This window comes from Neopelma chrysocephalum, unplaced genomic scaffold, assembly GCF_003984885.1.
Source record: "Neopelma chrysocephalum unplaced genomic scaffold, ASM398488v2 Primary Assembly neopelma1_81, whole genome shotgun sequence".
NCBI lineage: Eukaryota > Metazoa > Chordata > Aves > Passeriformes > Pipridae > Neopelma > Neopelma chrysocephalum.
The window spans coordinates 1912730-1938201 of record NW_020897743.1 but is presented as its reverse complement, the minus strand read 5'-3'; the positions used below and the strand labels follow the sequence as shown (position 1 = coordinate 1938201).

Genomic DNA, 25472 nt, shown 5'->3' with positions numbered 1-25472 from the left:
GTGTGATACAGAGTGATGTCTGTTCCTGAAGGGGCATGTTGGATAGGTGGTGGGGGTCATGTAGATACTGGGTAGGTGATGAAACCAGGTAGACTCTGCCAGCCAAGACCCCTGGGTGCTGAGAGCTGTGGCTGAGCAACTCCATTAGAGATCCTTCTGCCTGGGCTGAGATAATGACCTGAGGACCCCAAGGATGAGCAGATGGACAGGTTGGACAGGCACCACTCCTGGGGTGGGCATGGCCTACACATCTGTCTGTGAGGGCTACAGCTTCTCTTTGGAATGAGAAAAAAATCAATAATTTTCCCCAGATACACATTTTCAAGTATGTGTAATGAAAGACAACTGCGTCTTCCTCCCTGTAACTGGGCTGTTTGCACTCTAAATACAGTACAGCTCCTACCTGACTGGCTAATAAGGAATGATTTCCTCTCCTTTTATCTCCAATTAAGCCAAACTGAGCCTAGTATCACCACTCTGCAGTCATTTCCCAATGTAGAGGTTTGCTAAGTTGTGGGGGTTGGCTTTTAGAAGGCTTGAAAAGATTAATCTCAAATAATGTGCAGGGGGAAAAATGAGGATCTGTGTTAATGGGACTTGGAGGATTTCATTAAAGAATTGATTTTTAAATGTTTGTGCTAATCAGGGGTTAGAGGAAAACGCTCTTGGACTGATCAGCTGCCGGCGCCGAGCAAAGGTGGATTTGGGAGCGTGGCTGGGGCCTGTGAGCCCAAAAGCCCTGGCGTGCCTCCAGCTGGCTTTGCAGAGGCTTTTGGGTGTTCTTTAGTGTCTGCACCCAGTGCAGCACTGTGTAGTGGGGAGAGCCCCTTTGTTCAACTACGCTGGGCGCTTGGGACCCGGGCACGGATGTGCGGCAGGACAGGGTTCCCTGTGGCAGTGCCTAGAGGGCCCTCACCCCGCTGCCAGCGGGGTGCCTGGGTGGGTCCACAGGGTGCTGCCATCCTGCTGGGACCCTGTAAGATGAGGTGCCAGCTCTACCCTCCATCCTGGACTGGGGAGGGTCCCCTCTCCAGCCAGGAGCTGGAGCCCTGGCCATGGGCATCGCCAGGCTCGGGCTGGATTCCAGACGAGCTGGGGATGCCCACCGGTCTCTGCCCCCTCTGGTGCTAAAAGCCTGAGGAGTCCCACTGCTGCTCATCCCACACTTAGATCATGCTCAGAGAGACATTTCTTCCTCTCCAGGCTTGAATCTCACAGCCTTCATCACCATCTACTCCAGCATGTTCTCCATCACTGCTTCCAGAACAGCGGAGAGAGGTGTCTGCTCCATGGACAGCACCAGCACAAAGGGGTTCTTCATCATCATCACTGATGCTTGATTGATGCTGGATGCTCATCTTCCTCCTCAGGCTGCTCTCCCTACAGCAGATGGCAATGCCAGGTGAACCCCAACCCTTGGAAAGGCCGTGGAGCACAGCTGGATGTGGGAGCTGCTGGGTTTGGGTCCCTTCACCCACACATGGGCAGCCCCAAGGACATGCATTGCTCGGCCCTGGGCTGCTCCAGTGCTGTTGAAACTCTGAGCACGAAGGTTTCTTCATCAGCCAGCAGATCTCGTTAGTACTTTATTAATTGCACGGATGGGAAGAGCAGCCCCCATCCAAGTCAAACAATTGTTGAAGTTTTATATGATACAAAACAAAAGTCCCTTAAATACAAAATATCTGGCTCTAAGTGAGCATCACCTGGTGCTGAGCTCTGCCACCAGTTATATATTAATATTCCACCTGTACAAGTATTTATAGATAGAAAAAAAGAAACACTTTAAAAAAATATCAGGAGAAAATTCACTCCCCCAAATGTTAGTTATATTTATATATATATGTATATATAAAACACATATATATATAAAAACACAGACTAGAGGCTGATTTGTGCTTTTTTCACCAAAAGACAGACAGGACATGTTAGGGCCAAACTGACACTGGGGGTCCCCAGCACGTGGGTCGCGTTGCCTTCCAGCTGGAACAATGTCTGGGAATTTGAGTCCCTTCCTGAATGGAGAAATCAGGTCGTCTCCCATGTGCTGACAGCTTCGGTGGACAGTTTCTGCATGGAGGGAAGGGAGGGATGGCAAGGGGAATGGACATCTTTGTGGAAGGGAGAGGGCATGGGCTGTGCCCCTGTGGCTGCCCGAAGAGGTGATTCCTGGGCAATTCCATCTCCCACCACCCCTGGCAGCCAGGAGGGGATGGAGCTGGGCCCAGCAGCTGGCACAGGGGTGACCCAGCCTGGGCAACCACACTCTGCTGCACTGTCCTCAGGGTGCCTCCAGCCCCGGGCACTGCCATGGAGCAGCTAGTGCTGCTCTGCCCTTCTCCCCTCTCAGGGCATGGCCCTGAGCCCTGATGGCAGCAAAGAAAGGGGAGCTGCTGTTCCAGGGGGTCCCTCCCTCCCTCCCTTTGTCCTGCCTTCCAGGCATTGCCCCTTCCCCTTGTAGCCCACTCAGGGACAGCTGCTCTGGGGCTCCAGACATGTCCTGCCCCAATAAGGGCAGGTTGGCTGGTTAAGAGGGATGGGCTTGGCTTGGAACATTGTTCATCCAGCCCCACTGAAACCAAGTGCACAAGAGGGCTTTTAGCCAAGGAAGAGCGAGGCCCAGGAGTACAGGGCTGCTTCGTCCATGAATTCAGCACCAAAGCTGCAACAGGTTCCCTCTGCCCCTCGACAGGGGCTGGCACTCGAGCTGTACCTATGTATCCATGGGGAGCCCCCCTCCTCCCAGAACAGCAGCCTCTTCCACTACCAAACTGTGACCTGCTGGCTGTCCCTGCCGGGTGACACCACAGACACACTCCACCCCTCACTGCCCACCCTGCACTTCCCGACACAGCTCTGCGACCTGTGGACACGGCCCCGTCCTCTCTGCTCCATCCTACTGTGTCCTCCCCCCTCACTCCACACTCCTTCGCCCCCACCATTGCTCCCAGCTGGCGTTGGGGGACCCAGCTCCTGCCGCAGGCTGCCCTCCTGGGGTCACCCCACAGCCCCTCTTCCTCTTCCCCCACCCCTCCTGTGGGACAGGGGCTGCGTGGCTTTTCCTCTGTGACCCTCTGCCCTGCAGCGCTTCAGGGCTGGTGGGACAGGGACTGCCCAGCCCGGGGTGGAAGGACATTTATAAATATGTGCCTCTGCCTCCCCCTCCACGGGCACTGCCCACGCCGTGCTCCCTGCTGAGAGCCCCAGTCCAGACCCACGGCGAGTCCATGTTAGGCAGGACAGAGCATCTTCCTGGCACCTCAGATCTTCGTCTCAGGGCCACTGGGACTCAGGGCTGGGAAAGAGTCACGGATCCTCGCCAGCTCCATGGCACAGAGGTGGCCAAAGACTCTGTTGTACCACTCGGGAGACCGGCCCCTGAAGAAGGGAAGAGGCAGGAGAGGGATGAGCGGGCAGGAGGGATGCTGGCACCTGCCACGGAGCAGCACAGTGCCCCTTGCTGGGGACAGGCACTGGGCACAGCTCCCACGGGGAGGGACGAGGAGGTGATGAACGAGCACTGTGTGCCAGGACAGGGACCTGCTTCCCCCATCCCCACCTCAGGCATGTGGGGAATATCTGTGAGCCAACCAGGCTGCCCCTTCCACCAGCCCACCCTCGCACCCCCGAACCCCAGCACAGCTCAGCAGCGCCAAGGCCGTGCTCCAGACCCACAGGGAACCCCGGGTGCTCTGCAGGAGCTGCCACCTCGGAGCCATGGGAGGAACTGGTGACTCCTTGTCCAGTCCCCACCCGGCAGGCAAACCCTGGCCCCAGCCCAGCGCCCTCCCCTCGGGGCAGGCAGGACCGTGGGGCAGGAGCCAGGCCAGGCCCACGGAGGGGTGGGCAGCTCTGGTGCCCCACCAGGACCTGGTGTTCCGTCCCCGTGCCGGTGGCACCGAGGGCCCCATTACCTGAGGTCAGCCCTGCAGATGTGGGTCACTCGGGAGCGGCCCATGGCGCTGGGCTCGATGAGGTACTGGGACTTCATCACGACGGCCTTGACGCCTCCCTCCACCGGCACCTTGTCGTGCTCCACCGAGAGGGCCATGAGCAGGCAGGCTCCCCGCGGCAGGTCCGTGCGCCAGCGCCTGGGGACGAGCAGGGGTCACTCTGTGCCCACCCGCGGGGCCCACAGCGGGATCAGAGGGGTGGGGGAACCCCCCACAGGGGGTAGGAGATGGGGTTGGAGCAGGTGGGATCCCCCAGACCACGAGCAAACCCTGCCGGGGTCCCTGCCCGCCCTCACCGGAGCACCATGCAGTCCCTGCGCGGGTGGGGGGCCATGCTGTCCGTCACGTAGTGATACACCTCCATGTCCTGGTCCAGGGCCTCCACCACCTTGCTCTGCAGCAGGTCCTCGTCCCACAGGTGACGCTCCCGCAGCACCCGGTGCAGCACCGTGGCCGGAGGGGCCTCGACCTCCGTGGAGACCTTCCACAGGCGTAGAGGGTTCCCGTCCCCGACCTGAGGGGACAACGTGAGGGGCTGACTGGGGATGGGATGGCATGGGATCTGCTTTGGCTGCTGGAGGAGCACTGGATGGCAGCAGCCAGCTTCCCTGCTAATGTGGTGGGCTCTCTGCCAGGACTGCTGGGCCCAGAGCAGCCTCCATCCCTCAGTCCCCTCTCTGTCCAGGGAAAGGGTTGCCGATCCCACCTTGCACAAGAGAACAAGCACCAAAGGGGTGCCAGCAGGTCCGTAGGTGCCTGGAGATCCCCATGGTCACCCCATATACATTTTCCCCATGTCCCCAAGTCCCTCCACACCATGGCATTTACCTTTTTGCAGGACAGCTCTGTGTTCAGGGGCCCCGGGCTGCTCAGCCACCCCTTGAATTTTTCTGATGACTCTTTGAGCAGGTTCTGGACGCTCTGCTCAAAGTAGGAGTGCAGATCCTTGCTCTCCCCCTGACATACCAAGTCAGTCAGGGGGTGTGGATAAGCATCTGCAGCCATATAGGAGCTGCTCAGCTGCAGCAGGATGTCGTGGGAGACCTGCAAACCAAGAACACATATCTTCAGCGAGTCAAATGAATCCTGCAGGGACTTTGTCAGTGTCCTGGGCAGCTAAAGAACCACAACTCATTCCAACCAAGGAACAGGGAGGATGGACAGAGCCCCCCTGGACATACAGCCGGCACCACCAGGAGATGAAACTGGGCTCTGCCCCTGGGGTGACTGGCCAGTGGCAGCTGCCCCACTTAGGGGTGGGTGCCCTCATCTCGCCCCAGGACTGGCACCCACCAGTGAGGTCACACCTCCCACGGGCAGTGCTGGGCTGGACACCACTGCCACCCACCTGGAAGAGCTTCTTGCAGTCGGTGATCATGTGGGAGAGCCCCTGCGTCGCAGCCATGTTCTCGTTAAGGTCCTTCTGGTCCGGCTTCCCCATGGTGCCCCTCTTGTGTATGGCCCTGTGGGGGGGCAATGGGTGCTGGGACCAGTGGGCACTGCACGCCCCTAGCCCCCCATGGCTCTGATTCATGTCACACTGGGGACCCCCAGTCTGCAGGGCAGAGCGATGGGCTGTGCCAAGAGCATCTGTGTCCCACCATCACCCCATCCCGCTGGCCTCCTCCTGCAACGGGCAGGGAAGGGTGATGGGGAGGTGCCCTTACCTGGGCGAGGTGCCCTTACCTGGGCGAGGTGCTTTCCTTCTTGGACACGTTGAGGTGGAAGATGGAGGGGGCCAGGCACACGGCCAGATTCCCAGCAGTCATCTGGTTCTCCTCGGCCAAGGCGATGTCGCTCAGGAAGTAGAGCAGGGTCTGCAGCACCTCGCGGTTCTCGTCGGGCATGAGGATGATGGCAGCCTGCACCGCCTGCAGCCGCTGCTCCTTGGACACGACTGCGGGCACGGGGCAGTGTCAGTGTCAGGGGGGCCATGCCCGCAGCCCCCACCCGCCCCCACCGCCTCCACCCACGGGAGCAGAGGGACCCCCCTCCCCGGCCCTTACACTGGTAGATCTGCAGGAAGGTGTCCGTCAGCTTGCTGGTGAAGATGGGTTCGGGCAGGTCGCGGAAGTACTGCTTCAGCAGGTCGGCCACGTCATACGCAGACTGCCCCGCGTAGCTGACGTTGTCAGGGCTGCTCTCGTTCATGTGCCGGAGCGCCTGGATCCGGGACTTCACCCCCGACTTACGGAAAATGCCAACCTGAGGGGGCAGAGTGGGGGTGAGTGGGCACCGGCCTGGCTGGGCACCCATGGGACAGGCAAAGACACCATCCCCCAAAAAGCTCCTCCCCCTGACCCAGAGGAGACGCTGAGTGAGGGATGGCCGAGGGGACACCAGTGGGCGTGAGGTTCCCACAAACAATCCCACAGTCCCACTTCACCACACACCACGGGAGGTGAATGAAGGCACCCCCAAAGCTATATTTTTTGTCCCCAAATCCCAGCACCCTGCCCAGCGGTCGCAGCATCACCTGGTCCAGGCACTGGCTGCGCAGGTAGCGCATGGCCTGCTGGATGCTCTGGGGCAGGGGCTGCCCCGTGCGCTGCACGTTCACAATGGGTGGCACCCCAAAAACCATCTTGTCCCTGTAGTCGGGGACTTTACTCCTCTTCATGAACTTGGGGACAGTCCTGTAGAGTAGAACAGAGAGAAATCAGCGCAACAATCAGTGCCCTCAACAACCCCTCACAGGGGGAGCGGGACCCTGGGAACTCACACACACACACACACACACACACAAACACACACACACCCACCCACCCACCCACCCACACATACACACTTTTGCCGTGTTTGGAATTCCAGCAGGAATTCCAGCATCTTTTATTAAGCCAAAATGCTTGCCTATGATACTGTCCCACTGTCTCATGCTGCTGCAGCATTTTTAATGCCCCACGAGCATCTGCAGCCCCCATGGCTGCAGATGATGCCAGGAGCCCCCTGGATGCAGACAATGCCAGGTGCCTGGGGGTCAGCCCCAGCTCACACTTGACAGAGCAAAGCCATCCCTTGTTTTGGCTCTTCCCCCTCCCTCTCCACCGTCTCCACCCCCTGAAGCTGCCCTGGGCTGGAGGCAATGCCCGGCACAGCACAAGCTGCAGCTTGTGGGCACCATCCTGATCACCTCCCTGCCAGCTCACCACGTCCAGGCTTGCTTGTGGGGCACCGAGTACTTCTCCATGATGGCAGTGAGCCGGAGCAGGGAGCACTTCTGGAGCAGGTTGAGCTGGGCCGAGGACTGGCGGTTGATCTCCAGCGAGGCCGAGTTCATGCTGGGCCGGTGCGAGTTCTGGAAGCTGTGCCAGCGCAGTTTTCTGGATGGAAAAAGCGGGTGTGAGAGCTGACGAGCCCAGGGAAGAGCCTGTCCCTGCCCAGGGCACCCCTGGCTGTGGGGAAGGTGCGGGCACAGCGGTGGGTGCAAGCACATCGCTCTCCAGCACCGCTAAGCAAGGGCGAGAAAAGCCACAGAACTCAGCAATGGCTGGAGTTCTCCAAGGGAAAGCACGCGGGGGCACTGGCACAGGGGAGGCATGTGCCTCCTGCGCTTTCGCTTGGTTTCAGTTAACGAGAAACCTTTCAATGACGGGCCCGTGCGGACGGAGGGCTGGCAGCGGTGGCAGTGGTGTCCTGCGGCCGCCAGAGCGCACCCGCGCCGCGCTCCCCTGCCCGGGCTGGGCTGCTCCAGCTGCACTTCCCTCCCTCCGCCAGCTCCTGCCTCCCGGCGAGGGGCGATCCGCCAGCCCCCCAAGGACGGGATCGGGGTGCTGCTCCTCCGAGCCGTGGGCTGTGCACCCCTCCCCGCTGCCCCATCCCTGGAAGTGTTCAAGGCCAGGCGGGACGGGGCTTGGAGCAACCCTGTCTAGAGGAAGGTGTCGCTGCCCGTAGCAGGGGGGTGGAAAGAGATGGTCTCTGTCCCTTCCCACCCAAACCATCCCAGGATTCTGTGATACCTGCAGGGCCTTGTGAGCGACGCTCCCACCCCCGAATCCCGGCGCTCCCGCATCTCAATCTCTTCAGCCTCGTTGAGGGAGTTCCCCGTGCTGTCAAAGTCACTGGCAGAGGTGCCTACGTCCGACATGGATCGCTCTTCGAAGTGCAGGTTGGAGGGTTCCCCTCCCGAATCCAACTCCTCCTCATCCTCCTCTTCCTCACCTCCTTCCTCCCCACCCAGGCCGGGGGCGATGGCTTTACACCAGAGCTCCACCTTCTGCTGCAGCCCCCACATGTGCTGCAGAATGTCGTCGAGGTTCTCATAGGTGACCTCCCCGTCCTTGCAGAAATCCTCGCTGCTGCCGAAGTCCGGCACGTTGTCGTAGACGCTGACCCGGCTGCCCAGGGAGCTACAGGAGCCGCGGCGCCGGCGGGCAAAGCCGCGGGGGGAGGACGAGCCCTCCGTGCTGCTGCTGCTGCCGCCCCTGCCACCCGCCCCCAGCCCCCCGGCCACGCTCCCCGGGTCCCAGCGGGCCAGGGAACTGCCGCCCAGGGGACACAAGCTCTCGATGGAGAGGGATTTGGGGAAGGTGCCAGGCTTGTGGTCACAGGGGATGTAGACCAGGCAGTCCCCACGGCGAGCCCGCCGGCGCTGGCACGCAGAGGCGGCAGCCCAGGCGCTGCTGGCCGTGGCAGCTGTGTCAAAGTCCTCCAGGGAAACTCCGCTGCAGTTGGGGTCAGAGCCCTCCGTGGTGCCCCCGGCGCCGAGCGGGCGGTTAGTCCTGTACGATAGTGAGAAGAAGTGTTTTTTGCCATGGAAAGAGGCGGGTATCTCTCTCTTAGAGGAGTTGGTCCTGGTGGCTGCGAGGTCCCCATTACTCTTCAGGGGCCCCCATCCCGGTGGGAGAGTTTTGCTGCTGTGCAGGGCCACCCTCCCGTCTGGGCTGGCTTTCTCCTTGTCCTTCCTCCGCAGGGACTCGATCCGCTTCAGGAAGCTGCGAGACCGTCGTTTCTTTGGCTTCTCCTTGGAGCCCTCTCTGCGGCTCGGGGGCTGCTCCAGTGAGGAATGCTCGCTCCGGCTGCAGCTGGTGGCACTGGCGGCGGGATGGAGCGGTGACGGGGGTTCGGACGGCGCAGCTGCAGTGCCCAGCGTGCCACGCGTGCCACCCACGCTGCCCACGCTGCCCGTGCTGTGCAGGGACGCGGCCTCCGGGTTGGTGCTGAGGTCCGTGAGGACGCTCTCGTGGCTGGACACCGGCCTCATGGTGCAGCTCAAGGCCTCCGAGCCCTGGGAGAGGACATCGGCCGACCCTACCCGGGACCACCTCTTGCTGTCCCTCTGGAAAGCCCACCGGTTGCTGATGGCACACAGGTCTTCCTCCTCAGAGTCTTCATTCTGTGAGTGGTTGAGAACAGGGGATGATCAGTTGGTTGGAGCCATGGAGGGTCAGCGTGCCCAGGGGACAAGCACCCCAGAGAGGGGCACAGCCACGGGCACAGTCCCCAGTGGGGAGGAGAGAAGTGTGCTCACCCCCTTAAACCAGCTCCAGTCCCATTTGGCAGCAGAGGGCTCCAGGAACCACTCTGTACCCAGGATCATCATGGAGCACCCCAGGACACTGTCCCACCGCTGAGCACGTGATCCCCCCCACCCCCCAGTCCCCTCACTTGCCCTGAGTGCCCAGGACCTACCTGTTTACGCTGAAAGTGAACATCCAACTTCATGGAGGCACAAGTGTTCAGGGTCATCAGCCTCCTGCGAGAAACAGAGAGGCTTTACCCTGGTCCCAGCCCCAGTTCTGGCCCTGCTGCTGTCACAGGGCTGGCTTTGGCTTCTTTTCATTTTCCTGCCTGTGCCTGTCACCTGTCAACTGCAGCTGTGGCTCCAAGGGCCAGGGGGACACCCAGCTACTGGGGGGACGATGCCAGCAGATGGTAGCCTAAGCCAGGCCACACACATGCCAGCAGCTGGGCCCACTGGTCCTATGAGTGAGCACGGATGACCTGCTCCAAGTTATTAGAGCAAAACCAGCTCAAAAGCTGCTGTGGCTGGGACAGGGAATGACTAAAGGACCCAAAAAAGGCCCAAAAGCTCAGACAGGGCGGGACAGGCAGAGACCTCCCATCACCTCCCACCACTCTGCACCAGGAAGCGGTGTGGGGATCCCCTCCTGCCCAGCACAGCCGCCTCTCTGTCCTGTCGGGAAAACAAGTAACAGACCCTGTTCCCGCCCCTTGTCTGTTCTGGGTGAGAGGGAGGGCGCAGAGTCAGCACGGGGGCACGGCTGTGATGATGTGTCCCGAGAGCCAAGGCGAGGCTGAGTCACCCACAGAACCGGTGACACGCGGCCCGTCCGGACAGAGGGACTATCCAGTCAGTCCCTCCCTTTGGGTGTCAGCTTCTGTGCTGGCAGAGTCCCCCCAGCACACACTGCTCCCTGCACAGCACACACCGCTCCCTGCACAGCACACACTGCTCCCTGCACAGCACACCCGGCGGCAGCTCCCTCAGCTCTTCCCAGCCCTGCTGATCCAGCAGCACTGTGTCCTGGTGGAAAACACACGGCTGGGCTGTGCTGCCTGGCACCAGGACAACCAGCATCACACACAGTATGGTCACATGGAGCCAGAGAACACTTGGAAAGGCAGAAGCCCCAGCTCAGAGCAGCTGACAGTGTGGTGTGCCGGGGAGGGAGGGTCCCACTGGCACAGACCCACCCGCGCTCGGCAAACCCCCCTGTGAGCCACCAGCTCCTGCCTCCCGCCCCACCACGAGCCCCTGCAGTTCCTCATCACGAGGCAAGACTCCCCTCTCTGATGCACAGACCTGGCTTCCACACCAGGCTTTAGTTCTGGCTTTAGCTCTCTGAGATGTTACACAGCATCCTCACAATATCGCCCTGGCAGTGCTGGGCAATGGTTGGATTTAATGATCTTAGAGGTCTTTTACAAGCTAAATGATTCTGTGAGTCTCTGGTAAAGGTGCCCTGGGCAGACACAGCTCCCTGCCCTGGGTATCACTGCCAAAGGATGCACCTGGGGTGGTGGGAGGGGGTAGGGGAGCAGGACAACAGGGACAACACACCTCTGCTCAGTTTGACAGCTCAGCTCTGACCAACCCAATTCTAGCTGAGCTCTACAGTCTAGTTACCCAAGCTGGAAATTAAAGCACAGCCCAACAGCCCCACAAAGAGAAGAATTATTCCTGGGAAATGTTTCTGTTCTCTAGCAGCTCTGGATGTTCATAAAAAAGCTATTGTTTCCCTGGAACCACCCAACACCAGCAGTGCTGCCCAACCCAACTGACACATCCAGAGTCCTCACTGCGGAGGGAGCAACAGCAGCAGAGCAGGCTCTGAGCCCGGCTGAGGTACAAGGTGGGCACCCGCAGCACCCATCACCCCATCAGCCCAGGACAGCTGCCCCAGCCCTTGCTTGGAGCACATCCCCATGCTGGTTCCATGCCCTGCACTGTGCAGGGATTTGAGGGAGTATTACCTGCACAGGGATTTGAGGGAATCCTGGTCCAGGAAGCTGTGGTCCTTCTTCACAGCGCCAATGTCAAGAGGGAATAAGGAGTCTGGGGAGGAAAGCGAGAGGGACGTCAGCGGCCGCTCCCGAGCCAGCTGCTCCATCAGGCAGCAGGAGGTATGGGAGGAGGGAAAGGCTGCCAGGAGCAAGAGAAGGAGAGACCTGAGTGGCTGGAGACCACCCAGAGGTGGTGCATGCCCAGGGTCCCTGGGCACAGCTCTCAGGTGTGTTAGGTGAGGGTGACGAGGTGCCTGACAGCATCCATCCAGTTCCCTGCTCTGCTGGGATCATAAATGTGGGATCTGGACCCTCAACCCCAAGAGTCTCAATCCAGCTGTTCATTAAGCCATGGAGTGCAATCACCAAGGGAAGGGAAACAGAGGGAAACACTTGGAGGATGTGGGAAGTTCTGTGGAGAGAGGCTGGAAAGGGGTGGGTTCATTCCCGGACTCCAGGGGCAGCACCGCTCCACAGTGCCCAGCTGTGAGCACGGCCTGGGGCCAGGACCTGGTGCTGGGGGTCTCCCGGCAGGAACCCAGCCCGTCCTTGCACGTGGGGCCTGCCCCCCAAAATAGACAGCAGCAGCAAACAGGCAGCCCATAAAGCCATCCCCGGGGGCTGCTGCTGCGGGGCCGGTGGAAGTGCCCGGCCGAACAATGGCCACGGCCCCCGGACCCCGCCGGATCCCGCTTCCCGCTATTGTCCGGCCAGCAGGGCCGGCTGCAGCCGCCGCTCCACATCGACCCCCGGCCAGGACCAGGGTCCTGCTGTGGCTTCCAAGTAAACACAGCTGAGCCCAAGGTGAGGCCCACTGGCACAGCCACCCCGTGACCCGCCCTGGGCACCTGGCACAGCACCGGGAGCGGGAACGCTGGGGGTCTGCCCCTGCCCCACACCTGAGGAGCCCTGGGGAGCAGATCTGCACCGGGCTGGGCTCACCGAGCACTCAGAGAGGGCAAGCCGGAGCAGGGCAGGGGCCACAGGATGGTCAGCAGGAAGGGAGGGAAGGAGGGAGAACGTGTTTGCTCTCCATGTTACCTACACTGGCTGCCCCTGCACTCCCACCCACGGCAAACACTCACTGAACCTCTCCCGAGTTGATGGCTCTCCAAAGCCTGGTTGCCCTTGGCTGGAGCAGCCGCCCTGGGACTCCTTCTAGCCCTGCCTGAAGGGGAAAAGTTCAGGAATGCAGGAAAGTTAATTGTGGCTGGTTCTCCAGGCCACAGCCAAGGGCACAGCCAAGTTTTACACACGATCATATAATCAGTGAACAATCCTCTCCATCCCCTCCTCTTCCTGGAGCTGTAGGCGCTCTCCCCGCAGCTCTCCTCGGAATCTGGATGAGATATGGGCTCTGAGCCCAGGTACAGAGCAGGGATCAGTGGGAGGAGGCAGCTCTCACCTTCGTACAGCTGGGCATACTGGGGGAATCCTGCTGCCCGCAGCCAGTCACAGGCTTTCTTGGCTTCAGCTTCTGGAAGAAAGCAAAGAACCAGCTTGAGCATCCCGGTGGCAGCAGCAACGCTGCCTGGGTCACAGCCCACTCCCCCAGATGCCCGGCATCAAGCCCCTGTTCCACGTGCACGGAGCAGAGGAGATGCCCAGCTGTGGAACTGGGAGCCAGGGGTCCCGTGGGCAGCAATGCCGGGCACAGAGAGGGGGCTCGGGCAGACACAGCTCAGCTGCACCTCTCCAACAGCACCAGGCAAAGATCAGGAAGTGACAGGAATGACAAGGCCACGAGACACAATTTTAACCTTCCAGTGAAATGTTTTGTTTCTTAACCCACCAACCAAATACAGTTCTTGGCCAGGCAGGAGAGGAAGATCTTTATTTGTAATAATGAGTTCAGAGCTCATCAAAGCTCAGGGCTGGTCACTTCTGCAAACATCCTCCAGAAAATCCTGCCAAAGGAGGCCTTCCTCCCCACCTCCTTCCCACCGCCTGGCCCTCCCTGCCTCTTCTTTCGAGCTGGTGTTTGTCCCAGTGGGCACCAAACCCCTGATGGGGTTCTACCCCCCTCACCCAGCCAGTTCCCACCCCTCACACAGGCATCAGCCATCGCCTGGATGAACTCATCCAGCAAGCAGCACCATTTCCTGGGAAATTCCTCAAATTTAGAGAACTTGTGGGAAAACAGCTCAAAACTCCTGCAGCCACAGCAAGTCATTGCTAGGTGTTGGCACCGCATTTTTACTGCTGAGGGTGACAATGTTTGACCTCAAGAGTAGAAAATGCCTTGGCATCTTCAGGGTTTGTCCCATCTCTCCCAGAGGCACCACCAGGCACAGAGTGGGCTGAGGCCAGACCCACCCAGCACTGGAATACCCCGATTCCATCCCTATCCACCCACTGCCTCAACTCAGAGCTCTGGCTCCATTTTGCATTCCCCAGTCCAAACCTAGAGTAGGGGAAAAAAGAAGCTCTAAACAAGCAGCTCAATTCAGGACAGGACCAAGCCAAAACCCTGGACCCAAATACTTGGGAAGTTTTGGGAAGAAGTTTTGGAACGAGCATCTGCATCTGGGTCCAAACCGCACAGCTGTCCCTGGCCGTGGTGCAAACCCAGCCAAAACCCAGGGCTGACCCCTCCTGCCCCGACAGGGCTCAGCCCCAGCAATCCCAGTGGAGAACTCAGCCCTGGCGCTGTCCCGGGGCAGCTGCTCCATGTGGAGCACTGTGTCCCTCCCAAAGACCCTGACCCTCCCTGGGGTGGGCACCCCGTGGCTGTTGCTGTCCAGCAGGAGGGCACCAAGGCTGGTGGTCCCTGTGAATCTCTTTGGCCGTGCCAGCTCTGGAAGCAGATCCCTCCCATACCCGTGGGGCGGGCAGGACTCAGGGACAGGCATTTCCCACAGCCCCGCCAGTGGACCTGCCAGCCTTTGTTCCTTCTTATCTCTGCTCCCCCTTTGCTCCCAGTGGAAGTTCCATGGGGCCACCCCAGGCAGTGGCTGCAGCTCTGGGTGCCCCCAGCCACGAGCAGAAACACCAACCTCCCACCAGCTGCTGCCCCACGGATCCCGCCCCAGGGATGGGTCTGGCATCTCCCATGGAGAGGCCGGCGGAGGGAAGGGCAGCAGGAGCAGAGCCCAGCCGAGCTTACCCGAGCCCACGGTGGGGCTGAGCTGGTAGAAGAGCATGGCTGGGCACCGACGGGGCCGTGCCGAGCCCGGGGACACCCCGCGTGGCCACGGCGGCGGGGCGGGAGCAGCCGGAGCAGCCGGGACAGGATGTTCCACGTGGGACTGGCTCGGCCGCCCATCGCCCCGCTGGAAACGCGGAGTCAGAGCACGACATTTCCTTCCCCTCTGCTGCCTCCCCCGCGCGGGGCTGGCGGGGGGCCAGGGCCCCGCACCTCCCCTCTCCTCTCCCTCTTTGGGAGCCGGGTCCCGGGCTCTGCCTGCTGCGGCAGGTCCTGCATCCCCCCAGAGCCCCTCGAACAGCGAGCAGCCCCCCACGGGCAGGGTGCTCTGCTCAGCCCAGGCTGAGCCCTCCCCACGTCGAAGCGCTGGCACAGAAAAGGTTTCCAAGTGTCCCGTCCCGGAGGGAGCCAGCAGCCAGCTTCCTCCTTCTCCCGCCCTTCCCACGGACGTGCTTTCCCAGGGAGGCGCAGGAAAGGTCGGGCAGGCAAACGCTCCTGCCGCGGGGGCACAGCCGGACACCGGGCACGGGGTTACCCATTCCAGCCGTGTTCCCAGCCCTCCCTGCCACCTCCTGGCAGCCTCACTGCCAGGGCGGGGGGATGGGACCCGAGCCCAGAACTCATCCCCGGCTGCAGCCTCCCTTGGGAATCCAGCCTGACCCCAGGGAATGGTGCCTGGGGACCCACCACTGCCTCAGCCTGAGCCCCGGCAGCAGCGACAGAAACGGGTTTCCAATGGGGACACGGGGATTCTCTGATGTCTAATACAGGCTCATCAAACACTACACCCACCCTCAGCAGGGCACAAAGAGGGTCTCCTCGCCTCGCCTCCTCTGGTCAGCAAACAATTTCCAGGAGCTTGTAGCAGCTCAGTATCTTTGAGATCTGCAGTTTAAATGGGCCGGAAATGATCCCATTCAAGTTGCATCGCGGGAGGAGCAGGCACAGGCACTGGCAGACAGGCAGGGAAACACACCCAGCAGAGCCCACACATCCATGAGAAACAAGGGGATAAATCCCACCAGCTTCCTGACTGCAGGCAGGGAAGATAGACCAGTGATCCCAATATGCCTCAGGCTCCCAAGGAAGCTCTCAATGGGAGATGAGCCCTTGGGAAACACCTGGACAACCCCATGGGGTGAACCAGCACCAATGCCCTCACTGGAAAAGGCTCCCAATGGTGCACAACCCCCACCAGAGCCACCAGAGAACCCCCCCAGGCAAAGACTCTGCCCTTCTCTGACACCTGCTGAGGCTGGATGGCATTTCCCAAGCAAAAGGCACCCACAGCTGCTCTCCCCTCCCCTGCACCCAGCAAGGGGCACAGGCTGTGGCCCAGTGGCCACTGTGGTCCATCAGAAATGCCCCGAGTGGGTCCAGCTCCCCCAGCCTGGGGTCACTCACCTGGTCCCCCCAAGGCGGGGAACCCAGACCCCCCAGCACTCCACAGCACCCCCCAGCACCCCGCAGCACACCAGGGCGAGGAGCAGAAAGCAAAAATGAAGGAAGAGAAGAGGCTCCCATTGTGCCAGAAGAAAGGGATAAAAACCAACATGGAAGTGGAGAAAAAGGACAAAATTCCCCAATCCCCTTCCTGCAGTCACTCCACCACGGCATTTCCCTGGATATAACTCACTGATGGCTCCAACAGGAATGGTTCTGGCTGTGGGGTGCCTGGAGTCTGACATCTCTGCCCTGAGTGCTTTTGGAGTTCCATCCACCCCGCCCTGACCTGGAACAGGCGTGGACAGGGAAAAGCCCAGGACCATAAAACTCTAAAAGCAGCAACCTGGAACACCTGAGCCAGTCGAGTTACAGGCAGGAAAGCCACTTCCCAGAACCCTGGCTCTGCACTTTCCCTTTAACAATCAAAACTAAGAAGGGAGAAATCCAAGCCCAGGCTCCCAGCTTCCCACAGCAAGGCTCCAAATCCCCACAAAACATCCCACACAGCCAATTAGTGTGTGAGGAGAAAACCCTGCCCCAAAATCGCCCGCACGTTACCTCATGGAAAGCTGGAAACAGCTGCCCAGCACTGTGGGGGAAGCTCCAACTCCAGCACCAGCGGGGGAAAATTGCTGGTTTTTCTTTCTTTTTGGTGAGATTTCTTTCCATCCCACCTGAAAATAAATCTCTGCGTACAACAGGGACTTCCCTTCCCGGCTGGAAGCAGAAGTTCTCGCCTGCCTTTTACAGGAATGACAGAAACTCCCAAGGCCTCTCCCAAACCAGGGGGATGTGCCTTCACTGCTTGAAAATGTGAGGAGCTGAAGCAGGTTGGCACGTGGCACCAATGAACACCAGTTATCTGCTTCCAGCTCCCAGCACCATCCAGCAAAGGGCAGAGACTTCAGAGCCACCAGCACAGACACGGACAGGGCACACGGGCAGGAATGAGGAATGCTGTTGGATGTTCTCCCAGACACGGCGTGTTTCCATAATTAACCTTCACACAGCAAATAGGTCCCATAAGTTTTGGGAACTGCTCCTTTCTATGTCACCAATCAGGAATCTATGTCACCAACCAGAAGCATCACCTCTAGCCCTGAAATGTCTGGTCCAAGGGCAACACTCCCTGGGGCTGGCACCCGGCAAGGTGGACGGCACTGCGGGGGCACCAGAGCCCTCTGCCACCCAGCTTCAGTCCCAGACAGCTGCTGTGTGGGGCAGATGAACACTAGGGACATCCAGGGGGAAAAACATTTCCAGAGGCATCAAAGAAATTGCTGATGGTGTCTGCGTGGGGGACGGTACCCAAGCACCAGCTGGCACAACCTGGGCAGGAATCCCTCTGGCTGCCACAGGGCAGGGAGACTCACTGTGTTTCTGGATCAGACCTGGATCAGAATCCATGCAGGATGGGTGTGTAGGCCCCCAGCAGCACCACTGCAGCCCCCAGAGCGCTCCCCCCACCTTATCTCTGCCCCGCTCTCCCATTGGCTCAGCTCCAGGGCTGCCTGTAACTGCCCTTATCGGCTGCAGGGATGAGGCAGCTCTGGTTTCCTCTCCTCAAACGAGCCCAACAGCAGCCTCGGGTCTGCTTTATTGTGCTCTGAAAGCTCAAACCAGCCCTTTGCACCCAAAGCCCCAGAGCCTGGTGCTGCCTGCAGGAATGCAGCTCCAAGGAAACCCCGGTGCTGCTGGAGCACCCTGCCCAGCCAAAAAGCAGCTCCTGCCCTCACAGGTTGGCACCTGGGACAGGAGCTGCATTCCACATGCACAGGGAACACCACTGCTTCCCCAAACATCACTTGGAGCAAATTAATTTCAGGTTTGCTGTTTCTATTAAAGGTGAGAAGAAAGCACTGAAGCAGCTACATCAGTCCCAAACACCTGAGGCTTAGGATGATGGAATGGTTTAGGCTGGGAAAGCCCCCAAAGATCATCAAGTTCAGCACTGCCAATGCCTCCACTAGCCCATGTCCCTTCTTCACATCAACACACCTTGGCAGACCCCGCAGGGCAGGGTTGAACAGCAGATGCCACACTCAGGGACACAGGGAAGGATCCTTCCAGGAGGGAAGGATCCGGAGGGATGTGGGACACACCATTCGGTGGATGTGGTAGCAGGATGCAGTGGTGAGGCAGAGATGGACCTGGCACTGCCATGATGGCTATGGGAGTGTCCCACAGGATATTCCAGATTCCTGCTCCCACAGGACACCTCCACCCGGCCCTCGGCTCCGGAGAGCCCAGGAATGCTGCGGCAGCTCAGGGGTTACACGGCCCACCCCAGTGCTGCGGCTGCAGAGCAGATGTCTGGGGGAAACAAGGGATGGAAAGAGAGAGGAACAGAAACAAAGGGCCAGGAAGGTGAGGACCCTGATCTGTCCTTGCCTTCTCCACCTGCGTTTCTGCAGCTGCTCTGACCCCAGAGGAATAACTGAGAGGGCAGGACCATCCCCCTGTGCCGGGGAGCGCAGCAGCAACAGCCTCCCATGTCCAAGGGAAACCCAGGAGGAACCTGGCCTTCCATCTCTGAAAAGACAACAGCAAAGCAATCTCATGGCAGAGGATCCCTGGCTCCAGCCCACCCCGCGCACCACCCCAAGAAGGTCTCCATCAGTGCCGGCACAGCCTCTGGCCACCTCTCTCAGATCTATCCTTGGGGTGAATTCCTGCCTTGCCTTTGGCACTGGTTCATTATTCCCTTCCTGGCTGCTGTTTGCTGAGCCCAGAAAGAGAAATCCAGAAGAGAATCCCCAAATAGTTTGGTTTGGAAGGGACCTAGAAATCATCTGGACCCCTGCCATGGGCAGGGGCACCTTCCACTAGACCAGGTTGCTTCAAGCCCTGTCCAAACTGGCCTTGGACACTTCCAGGGATGGAACGTCCACAAGGAGCAAGATGAAAACAGCTACTCAGATGCTGAAAAAAATAATCCATCTTGCCCATCCTGTATCCCACCCTTTCTAAAATTGCCCTGCTGTTTTCCTGTTGACCATCCCATGGATCTCACACACACTTTGTTTGGACTAGTGGGCGCCGTCCCTCCAGGGGCAGCCAGTGGTGCCAGAGCTCTGGCACGGATCCCCCACTGCAGGTACTGGCCTAACTGCCCCTCCCCGTGAGGAGGGATTGCACCCCACATTTCTTAACATGGACAACAACAAAAGTCCAGTTTTCACTGCTTGAAGGAGTGTTAGACCCAGCACAGACAGCACAACCCCCTGCAGCCTATCCTGCCTCCGGCACGGCTGAGATCAACACCCAGAGTGCTGTGTCCCAGTGCTGCTTCAGCATAGCCCTCACACCACAGGCGGCACAAGACCCAACACCAGCCACCACCAAAGCCCAAGGAAGACCAAGGCAAAGGAAAACACCAACAGTTCTGCTAAAAAAAACAGAACCAGCAGTAGCTCTGGCTTTGCAGGGAGCTCTCAGTTCCAGTCGCAGCACCCACAGCAGATGTGCATTTGCATCTCCTGCTGCAGCTGCTCTCCTGCATCCCACCCCGAGGAGCAACCCTCAGCTCCTACTGCTAAATCCAGGCACCAAAACACAGTTACTCACTTAATACATGAGGGAATTCCCTCCTACTGTTATGCATTTATTTAGCACAAACACGTGTGTGTTACCAGAGGAACCCACGGAGCAGCATTCCCTCGTGGTCTTGCTGCAGCTTTTTCCATGCTGTACAGAATCACAAACCCAGCTGAGGAATTTTCAGGCTCTGGTGGCTTTTGTGGGAGCCCTGCAAGCTCCCAGGGACAGGGACCCCAAACCACAGCTGTCACACCTGGCCAGTGGGCACTGCCACAGCCCTGGAGCAGAAATCTGCCTCCACAGGAAGAAATGGGCACTGAATTCCCAGCAGAGGCATGAAGGGTTACTTTGGGGCTCTCTTCTTCCCATTTTAAAGGCTGCAATACAAAAACAACCCCAAATCAAGTGTTTCCCAGCTCTATGCAATAACCTGCCTCCTTCCCCTGCCTCCCCCATTCCCCACTGCAGTGTGACTCCAAAGCCACCTCCATCTTGCCTGTGGCCACTGGCCACCAGCCTTGGCATTGGTTTATCAACTGGTCCCTGCCATCCAGGGGGAGCCAGTGCTCCTCACTGGCAAAATTCAGGGTTTTAACCCCAGGGAGTTGTGGGTGCACAGCCAAGCACAAGGGCCCCCCTCAGCCCACTGCTGGCACAGAGAAGGTGCAGAGACAGAGCCCGTGCAGGGACACCTCCGGGCACTCCTCCAGACAGAGCCACACAGCAGGCATAAAACAACAAAAAAACCAAACCCTGAGTTCCACAAAGCAGCCACGGAACATTTCTCAGGTGGACACAGGTCTGTGTGTGCCAAGGCAGAGCTGTCACCTGCCCATGGGGCTCTCCCATCAGGACCCCCCCCCAGTGTCCACTGGCACCACTCAGGCATCACTCGCCCGACTCCAGGGGGCATTTTCCTCCCCACACCACAGCTCCAAAGCTGTTCCCCTCTTATTCCCTCCTCTCCTCTTTTTAATACTGCTTTTAAGTCAGCGAACTGGTGTCAGCAGGTGATGCCAAATCCCACAGCACAGCTGGTACCAGCACCATCATGCTCCCGGTCATGCCAGCTGCCATCCCACCACCCTCACTGCCTGGCAGGAGGAGGGGGTCAGGCTCACAGAAAGGCATTTTGGCTCGGGCTCAGGAAAAAAAACAGAGATCAAGAGGAGCTGGCACATGGCACTCACTGTGCTCTCACCAGCTCAGCTGCCTCTGTCAGAAATAAACCCAAACATTACCAAGGCTGTACCTTCCCTGGGGAGCAGAAGGGGGAGGAAAAGCCTCAACGGTGTGACTGAGGCCAGCCCAGCTCTGTCACTTCCATTGCCCCCTCATCCCTCTCCCACACAGCCACACACAGGGCTCCCTGCACACCCCCCTGCAGCCCCTCTCAGGCACACTCAGGGCAGTAGCTACAGAGCACTTCAAGGGGAAAAAAAGGTAAAGGAAAAGCCGTTTGTCAAGAAAAGATAAAAAAACCCCCTCAATTTAAAAACAACACAACCGGCACCTCTGAACCCTTCCCTCGCCCCCGCTGTGCAAAAGCCAGAGTGAACCACCCTGCTGCAGAGGAAATGCTGCTTCCAAGAAATCTCTGACAAGAGAAAAGGTCATTTTACAGCCTTTCCCACCTCCCCTGAGAGCGTTTGCTGGCTGGAGCCTCCCAATCCAAACACAGAGCCTGGACACGAGCAGACTCACCATGGCAGGAGCTGTTAATCCCGGCTTTGTTCATTTGAAACCGTGGATCAAATGCAGAAAAAAAGTATCAGCATGACCCCCGGCCTCCTTCATCCCCTCCTTGGCCACCCAGCGCTGTCCGCCGGTGGTTCGAGACCTTCCCCCAGGCACCCCCGGCAGAGCTGCGACCTTTCCCCGCGGTGCCGAGCCCCGCGATGCGCCCCCGCTGCCCCGCAGCCGCCGCGCTCCTCGTCACGAGCAAACAGGACATCCCGGCCGCGGGGCTGAGCCGCCGAGGCGGGGGTGGGAGCGGCGGGGAGGGCTCCATCCTCCATCCGGAGCGCCGGGGAGCGCTGAGCCGCTCCCAGCTCCGGGACAGCCCCGCGCTCCCGCAGCGCGGACACCCGGGGGGTCCTGCCCCGCACGGGGTGCCGGTCCAGCCCGGCGAGCTGCAGCTTTCAATTCCAGCTGGAAAAAATGAGGGACTGGGAGTGAAGCTTCCCGCAGGGCGGCATCGTGCCAGCCCCAGGCGCTGGGAGCGGGACTGGACGGGAGCGTGGCACTGCCCGGAGATACTCCAGGAGGGAGGAGAGGGATGGGCAGCCCAAAGCCCCCTTTTCCACCCCATCAGACATGGACTACTCAAGCCACTGACTGTGATCTCCAGCTGAGGCTCCTCTCGGCTGCCAGTGCTGCCCAGGAACATAGCTTTCTCTGTGCCAGGGATGAGAAGGCTAGGGAAAGGGAAATCCCAAGGCTGATCCATCATAAATTTCCCAGTCCCTCAAGGTACCAAAGAGGACTAAAAGCTCAAAAAGATGGTTCAGGGACAACAACAGGGGTGCCTGCAATCCAAGATATCCAGACCTAATTGCCCAATTCCCTACAACATCTCAGTTTATCCTCAGCCCAGTTTGCTCCACCTGCCCTGAGAATGCTCCTTCCCCGTGCAGCAGTGCTTACCTCTCGGGCATCCCAAAGCAGAAGGGTCAGCACAGTTCAAGGGAGAAGCTGTGGTCGACACGGGATTAGTCTCCACAATGAAAAGCACATTTCCTGCCACTGCACTTCCCAAGCTGGTGCTGTGGCATAAATCATTCCCGGAATGAGCTGTGAGATCCCCTCAGCTGAGCATCATCTCGCCTTGCTTCTGATTCCCAGTGAGGAACATGATAGGTCTCTCATCCCTATCCAGGGATACGGCATTGGAAAACATCCCGCCCGCCCCCCCAGCTTCCTTACACCTGGCAGGTCAGACAGAAGAGAGCAGCAAGAGGCAGGACATGGACCAGAGGGCCACTGTGATGCCTTCTGCCTTCTCCAGACCCAGGCCCCTCCAGACCACGCTGTCCCAACAAGCAATGGAAGCTCAAACAGCCCCAGTGTCATCACAAAACTTGGAGGGCAGTGAAACCTGAGGACAAGGGTGGAAGAAACAGCACAGACCTCAGGTTAGGAAGGTCACTGAGCCAAACAGGAGCCCACAACCTGCCTCGCTCTTTTTTCCCTTTCTCCCCACTGGAAGGAGACACTGTTGAGGCTGGATTCGAAGTTCAAGGCTCCCCGTTCTTTATAAGCCAACAGGAGATGCTGGGACAGCAGGACAACGGCCTTTTGGAGAAGTCTTTAAGGATGTCATAGTTTTGCAAAGAGACAAAGGAACATTTCAAAAAAATACAGAAGTCTCCTTGCCAGGAATGTGGGGAATGTCAGGGAATATTACAAAACAGGATACAAAAGCTGGCCTCAAGCAATGTTAGAGACTCATACACTGGCCTGACAGTCAAGATGCTGAATCCCAGTGGAAGACCAACCATGGGGATGGCAGAGGCAGTTTATATGGTCCCATCTGTCTGTCTCCCACCAGTGAATTCAACACAGCCAGCTCTGCCAGCTGTCCCTGTGCCCCTTCCCACAGCCAAGCCCACCCTGCGCCAGGACACAGGTCAAAACAGAGGCCTTCACATCAAACACAGCATTTCTGAGGAGCTGAGGCAAGCAAAGCCTCACAGGACACGGTGAAATGGGCCAGGGAGGACCTGAGGATGCACAAAGGGAACTGGGCTGATCTGTGGCTGAAGGTCATGAATCCCAGACATTTGCTGTAAACAGTGAGGAAAAGAGATGGTTCAAATGATTTTTCCTCAGTTTTGTTAATTAACCAAGCACTTCCCAGCCTTCTGAGGGATTTACAGGCACAGGAGCTCCCACCCCCTCACACAGCTATTCCGGCTCATGGGAAGTTGTGACGCCGAAGGCATCGGAGCCGGAGCAGTGGCTGCCAACAGCAGGGTCAGGAGCAGAGGAACAGCTCCTGGGGTCAGGCCAAGGAGAAGCCCAGGGGTCAGGCGGCAGCAGGAAGACCCAATTCCACACACCAACTGCTTGCAATAGAAAACAGAAGCCTCTTACTGGCAGAGCAGTGCCTTTGGCAGGAATGGGCATGTTTGTTCCAGCTTCCCTTCCATGTGAAACCCCCTCTGTAAGGAAAAGATTTGTCACAGCAAGACCCGCTTGGGGTTTTCTTGCCCAGCCCTGACAGCACAACAGCTTTGCTGGAGCTCACAGCCATGGTAAGGACGGAGCAGCTGCTCGGGGGAGACAGATCCCCTCCTGATGGCAGGGCTGGCAAAGGCTCCAGCCCACATCCAGTGCTTTCCAGGGGTGGTACAAGGAACACCTTGCCCTAACGACAGTCATTCTGGAATACCCACTGGGATCACACAGGGAGGAACCTCTCCAACCAACCCTCCGTGCACACAGGGAAGCCCCTCTCTTCCCACAGCTTCAGGAGGAAGGAGTGATGTCCCAGAGCTCTTTGGCTAATGGAAAACCAGCCAGGAGGAGCCTCCACAGGGCTTGAAGCCTGTCTGTCCATGTGCCACAGAGTGAGGGACCTTGGCAGGTCCTGCACCTCAGAGGGGCTGCCCACCCCAGAGACACCCAGGGCTGTCTCAGTCTAACACTTGGCACAGCAGTGTTTTACATGTGTAAGTGTCCCAAGCAGCCAGTGTTGTGTCCTTCAGAACAACACTCTCTTTCCAAGTAAGAGTTCCTTCCCAGTCACACCAGTGTGCAGTGGTTGCCCCACTGGTGTTTCTGAGGAAGCCTTTGCCTCAGCAAAGCTCTCCCTCAGCGCTGCAGACTGACGTGTTTGTGGTCAATCAATCAGCTCACACCCTTCTAGAACTCTGCCATGTCTATTTTTATGAGCCACTAATGTTCGACTCACAAGCGTGTTTTTGGAAGGGACCCCAGGCCCAGCACAGCTCAGCAACCTCAGCACCTTCGGGGATGAGCAGCTCCTGCCCCCCAGCCCCCAGGGCCGCTCGCTGACCTGCCCCATCCGAGGCAGCCCACACTTGTGCCCCAAGCCCCCCAGTCCCAGTGCCCGGACACTCTGCTCACCCAGTGCCCACCTGAGTGAGCCACAGCCACGGGCACAGGGCCGGGAACCAACCCTGCCCTGCCCAGCCCGTGACGGGTGACGCTGGCCCGTGACGGCCGCGCACAAGGACTCGCTGCTCTTCCCGCCGGCTGCTCACCCAGCGTGTCATTCCCACCTGCCCCAGGACTGCGGAGCGTCACGAGGGGCCTCTGGGCCCAGAGGAGCTGATCTTTGCTCTCCCTGGGTCTCCAGAGCATTCCCAGAGAAGGCCGTGGGACACGGCATCTCCTCCCACTGCTGCTGCAAAGCGCCTCTGTGCCCGTCCCCACCCCGGATCCCAGCAGAGCTGGAGATGAAGGGGAGCAGTGCTGGAAAACAGGGAAAGCACTGACAAAGCCATTCAGTGCCCTGATGGGCTCAGGAACCTGGCCAAGAAACACAAGCCCTCAGTAATCCATGGAACACAGCCTTACACAACGCCGGGGCACATCTCTCCGTGCTGCCAGAAGCCCTTCACGGCACAGCTCCTGCTCAAGGAGCGGCACGAACCACCCGAGAGCAGGTAACTCCCACGTGAAGCAGCCAGGCAGGTGACTGGTTCTGCCAGCACAGGTGAAGAGCAGCCCAAGGACAGCCCAAGTTTTCCACAGGCACTGGCAGCAAGGAGAGTGGGATCTCTGAGGATTCAGGTCCCATCCCAAGCCAGCACCAGGCACTTGGGGGGACCTGGCCCTGCCAAGACAGATGTTCTTAACACACCACGTTTCCTCTTCTCCATGAAGACCACAGATAAAATATCAGTGAACCTTATCAAACACTAATCATTGAAACTCCTGATCTCGTTATCCCCAGT

General features: G+C 59.1%; 1 protein-coding gene across 3 annotated transcripts; it reads right to left on the bottom strand.

Annotated features, from left to right (window-relative positions):
• Positions 1–1573: 1573 nt before the first annotated feature.
• On the bottom strand, positions 1574–21427 carry STARD8 (StAR related lipid transfer domain containing 8). Of its 3 annotated transcripts, none has more exons than XM_027690693.1 (14): positions 21253–21427; positions 12823–12894; positions 11388–11469; positions 9582–9645; positions 7910–9285; positions 7100–7273; positions 6430–6589; positions 5960–6158; positions 5640–5850; positions 5302–5416; positions 4782–4997; positions 4250–4467; positions 3915–4091; positions 1574–3378 (listed from the first exon to the last, which is right to left on the bottom strand). In XM_027690693.1, the coding sequence occupies exons 1-14, from the start codon at positions 21284–21286 to the stop codon at positions 3261–3263; spliced, it is 3216 nt and encodes a 1071-aa protein (XP_027546494.1). In that variant the 5' UTR covers positions 21287–21427; the 3' UTR covers positions 1574–3260. The 3 variants fall into 3 exon arrangements, with proteins under 3 accessions (XP_027546494.1, XP_027546493.1, XP_027546495.1); XM_027690692.1 differs by lacking the exon at positions 21253–21427 and adding an exon at positions 14524–14580; XM_027690694.1 differs by lacking the exons at positions 11388–11469; positions 12823–12894; positions 21253–21427 and adding an exon at positions 9754–9965.
• Positions 21428–25472: the final 4045 nt, after the last annotated feature.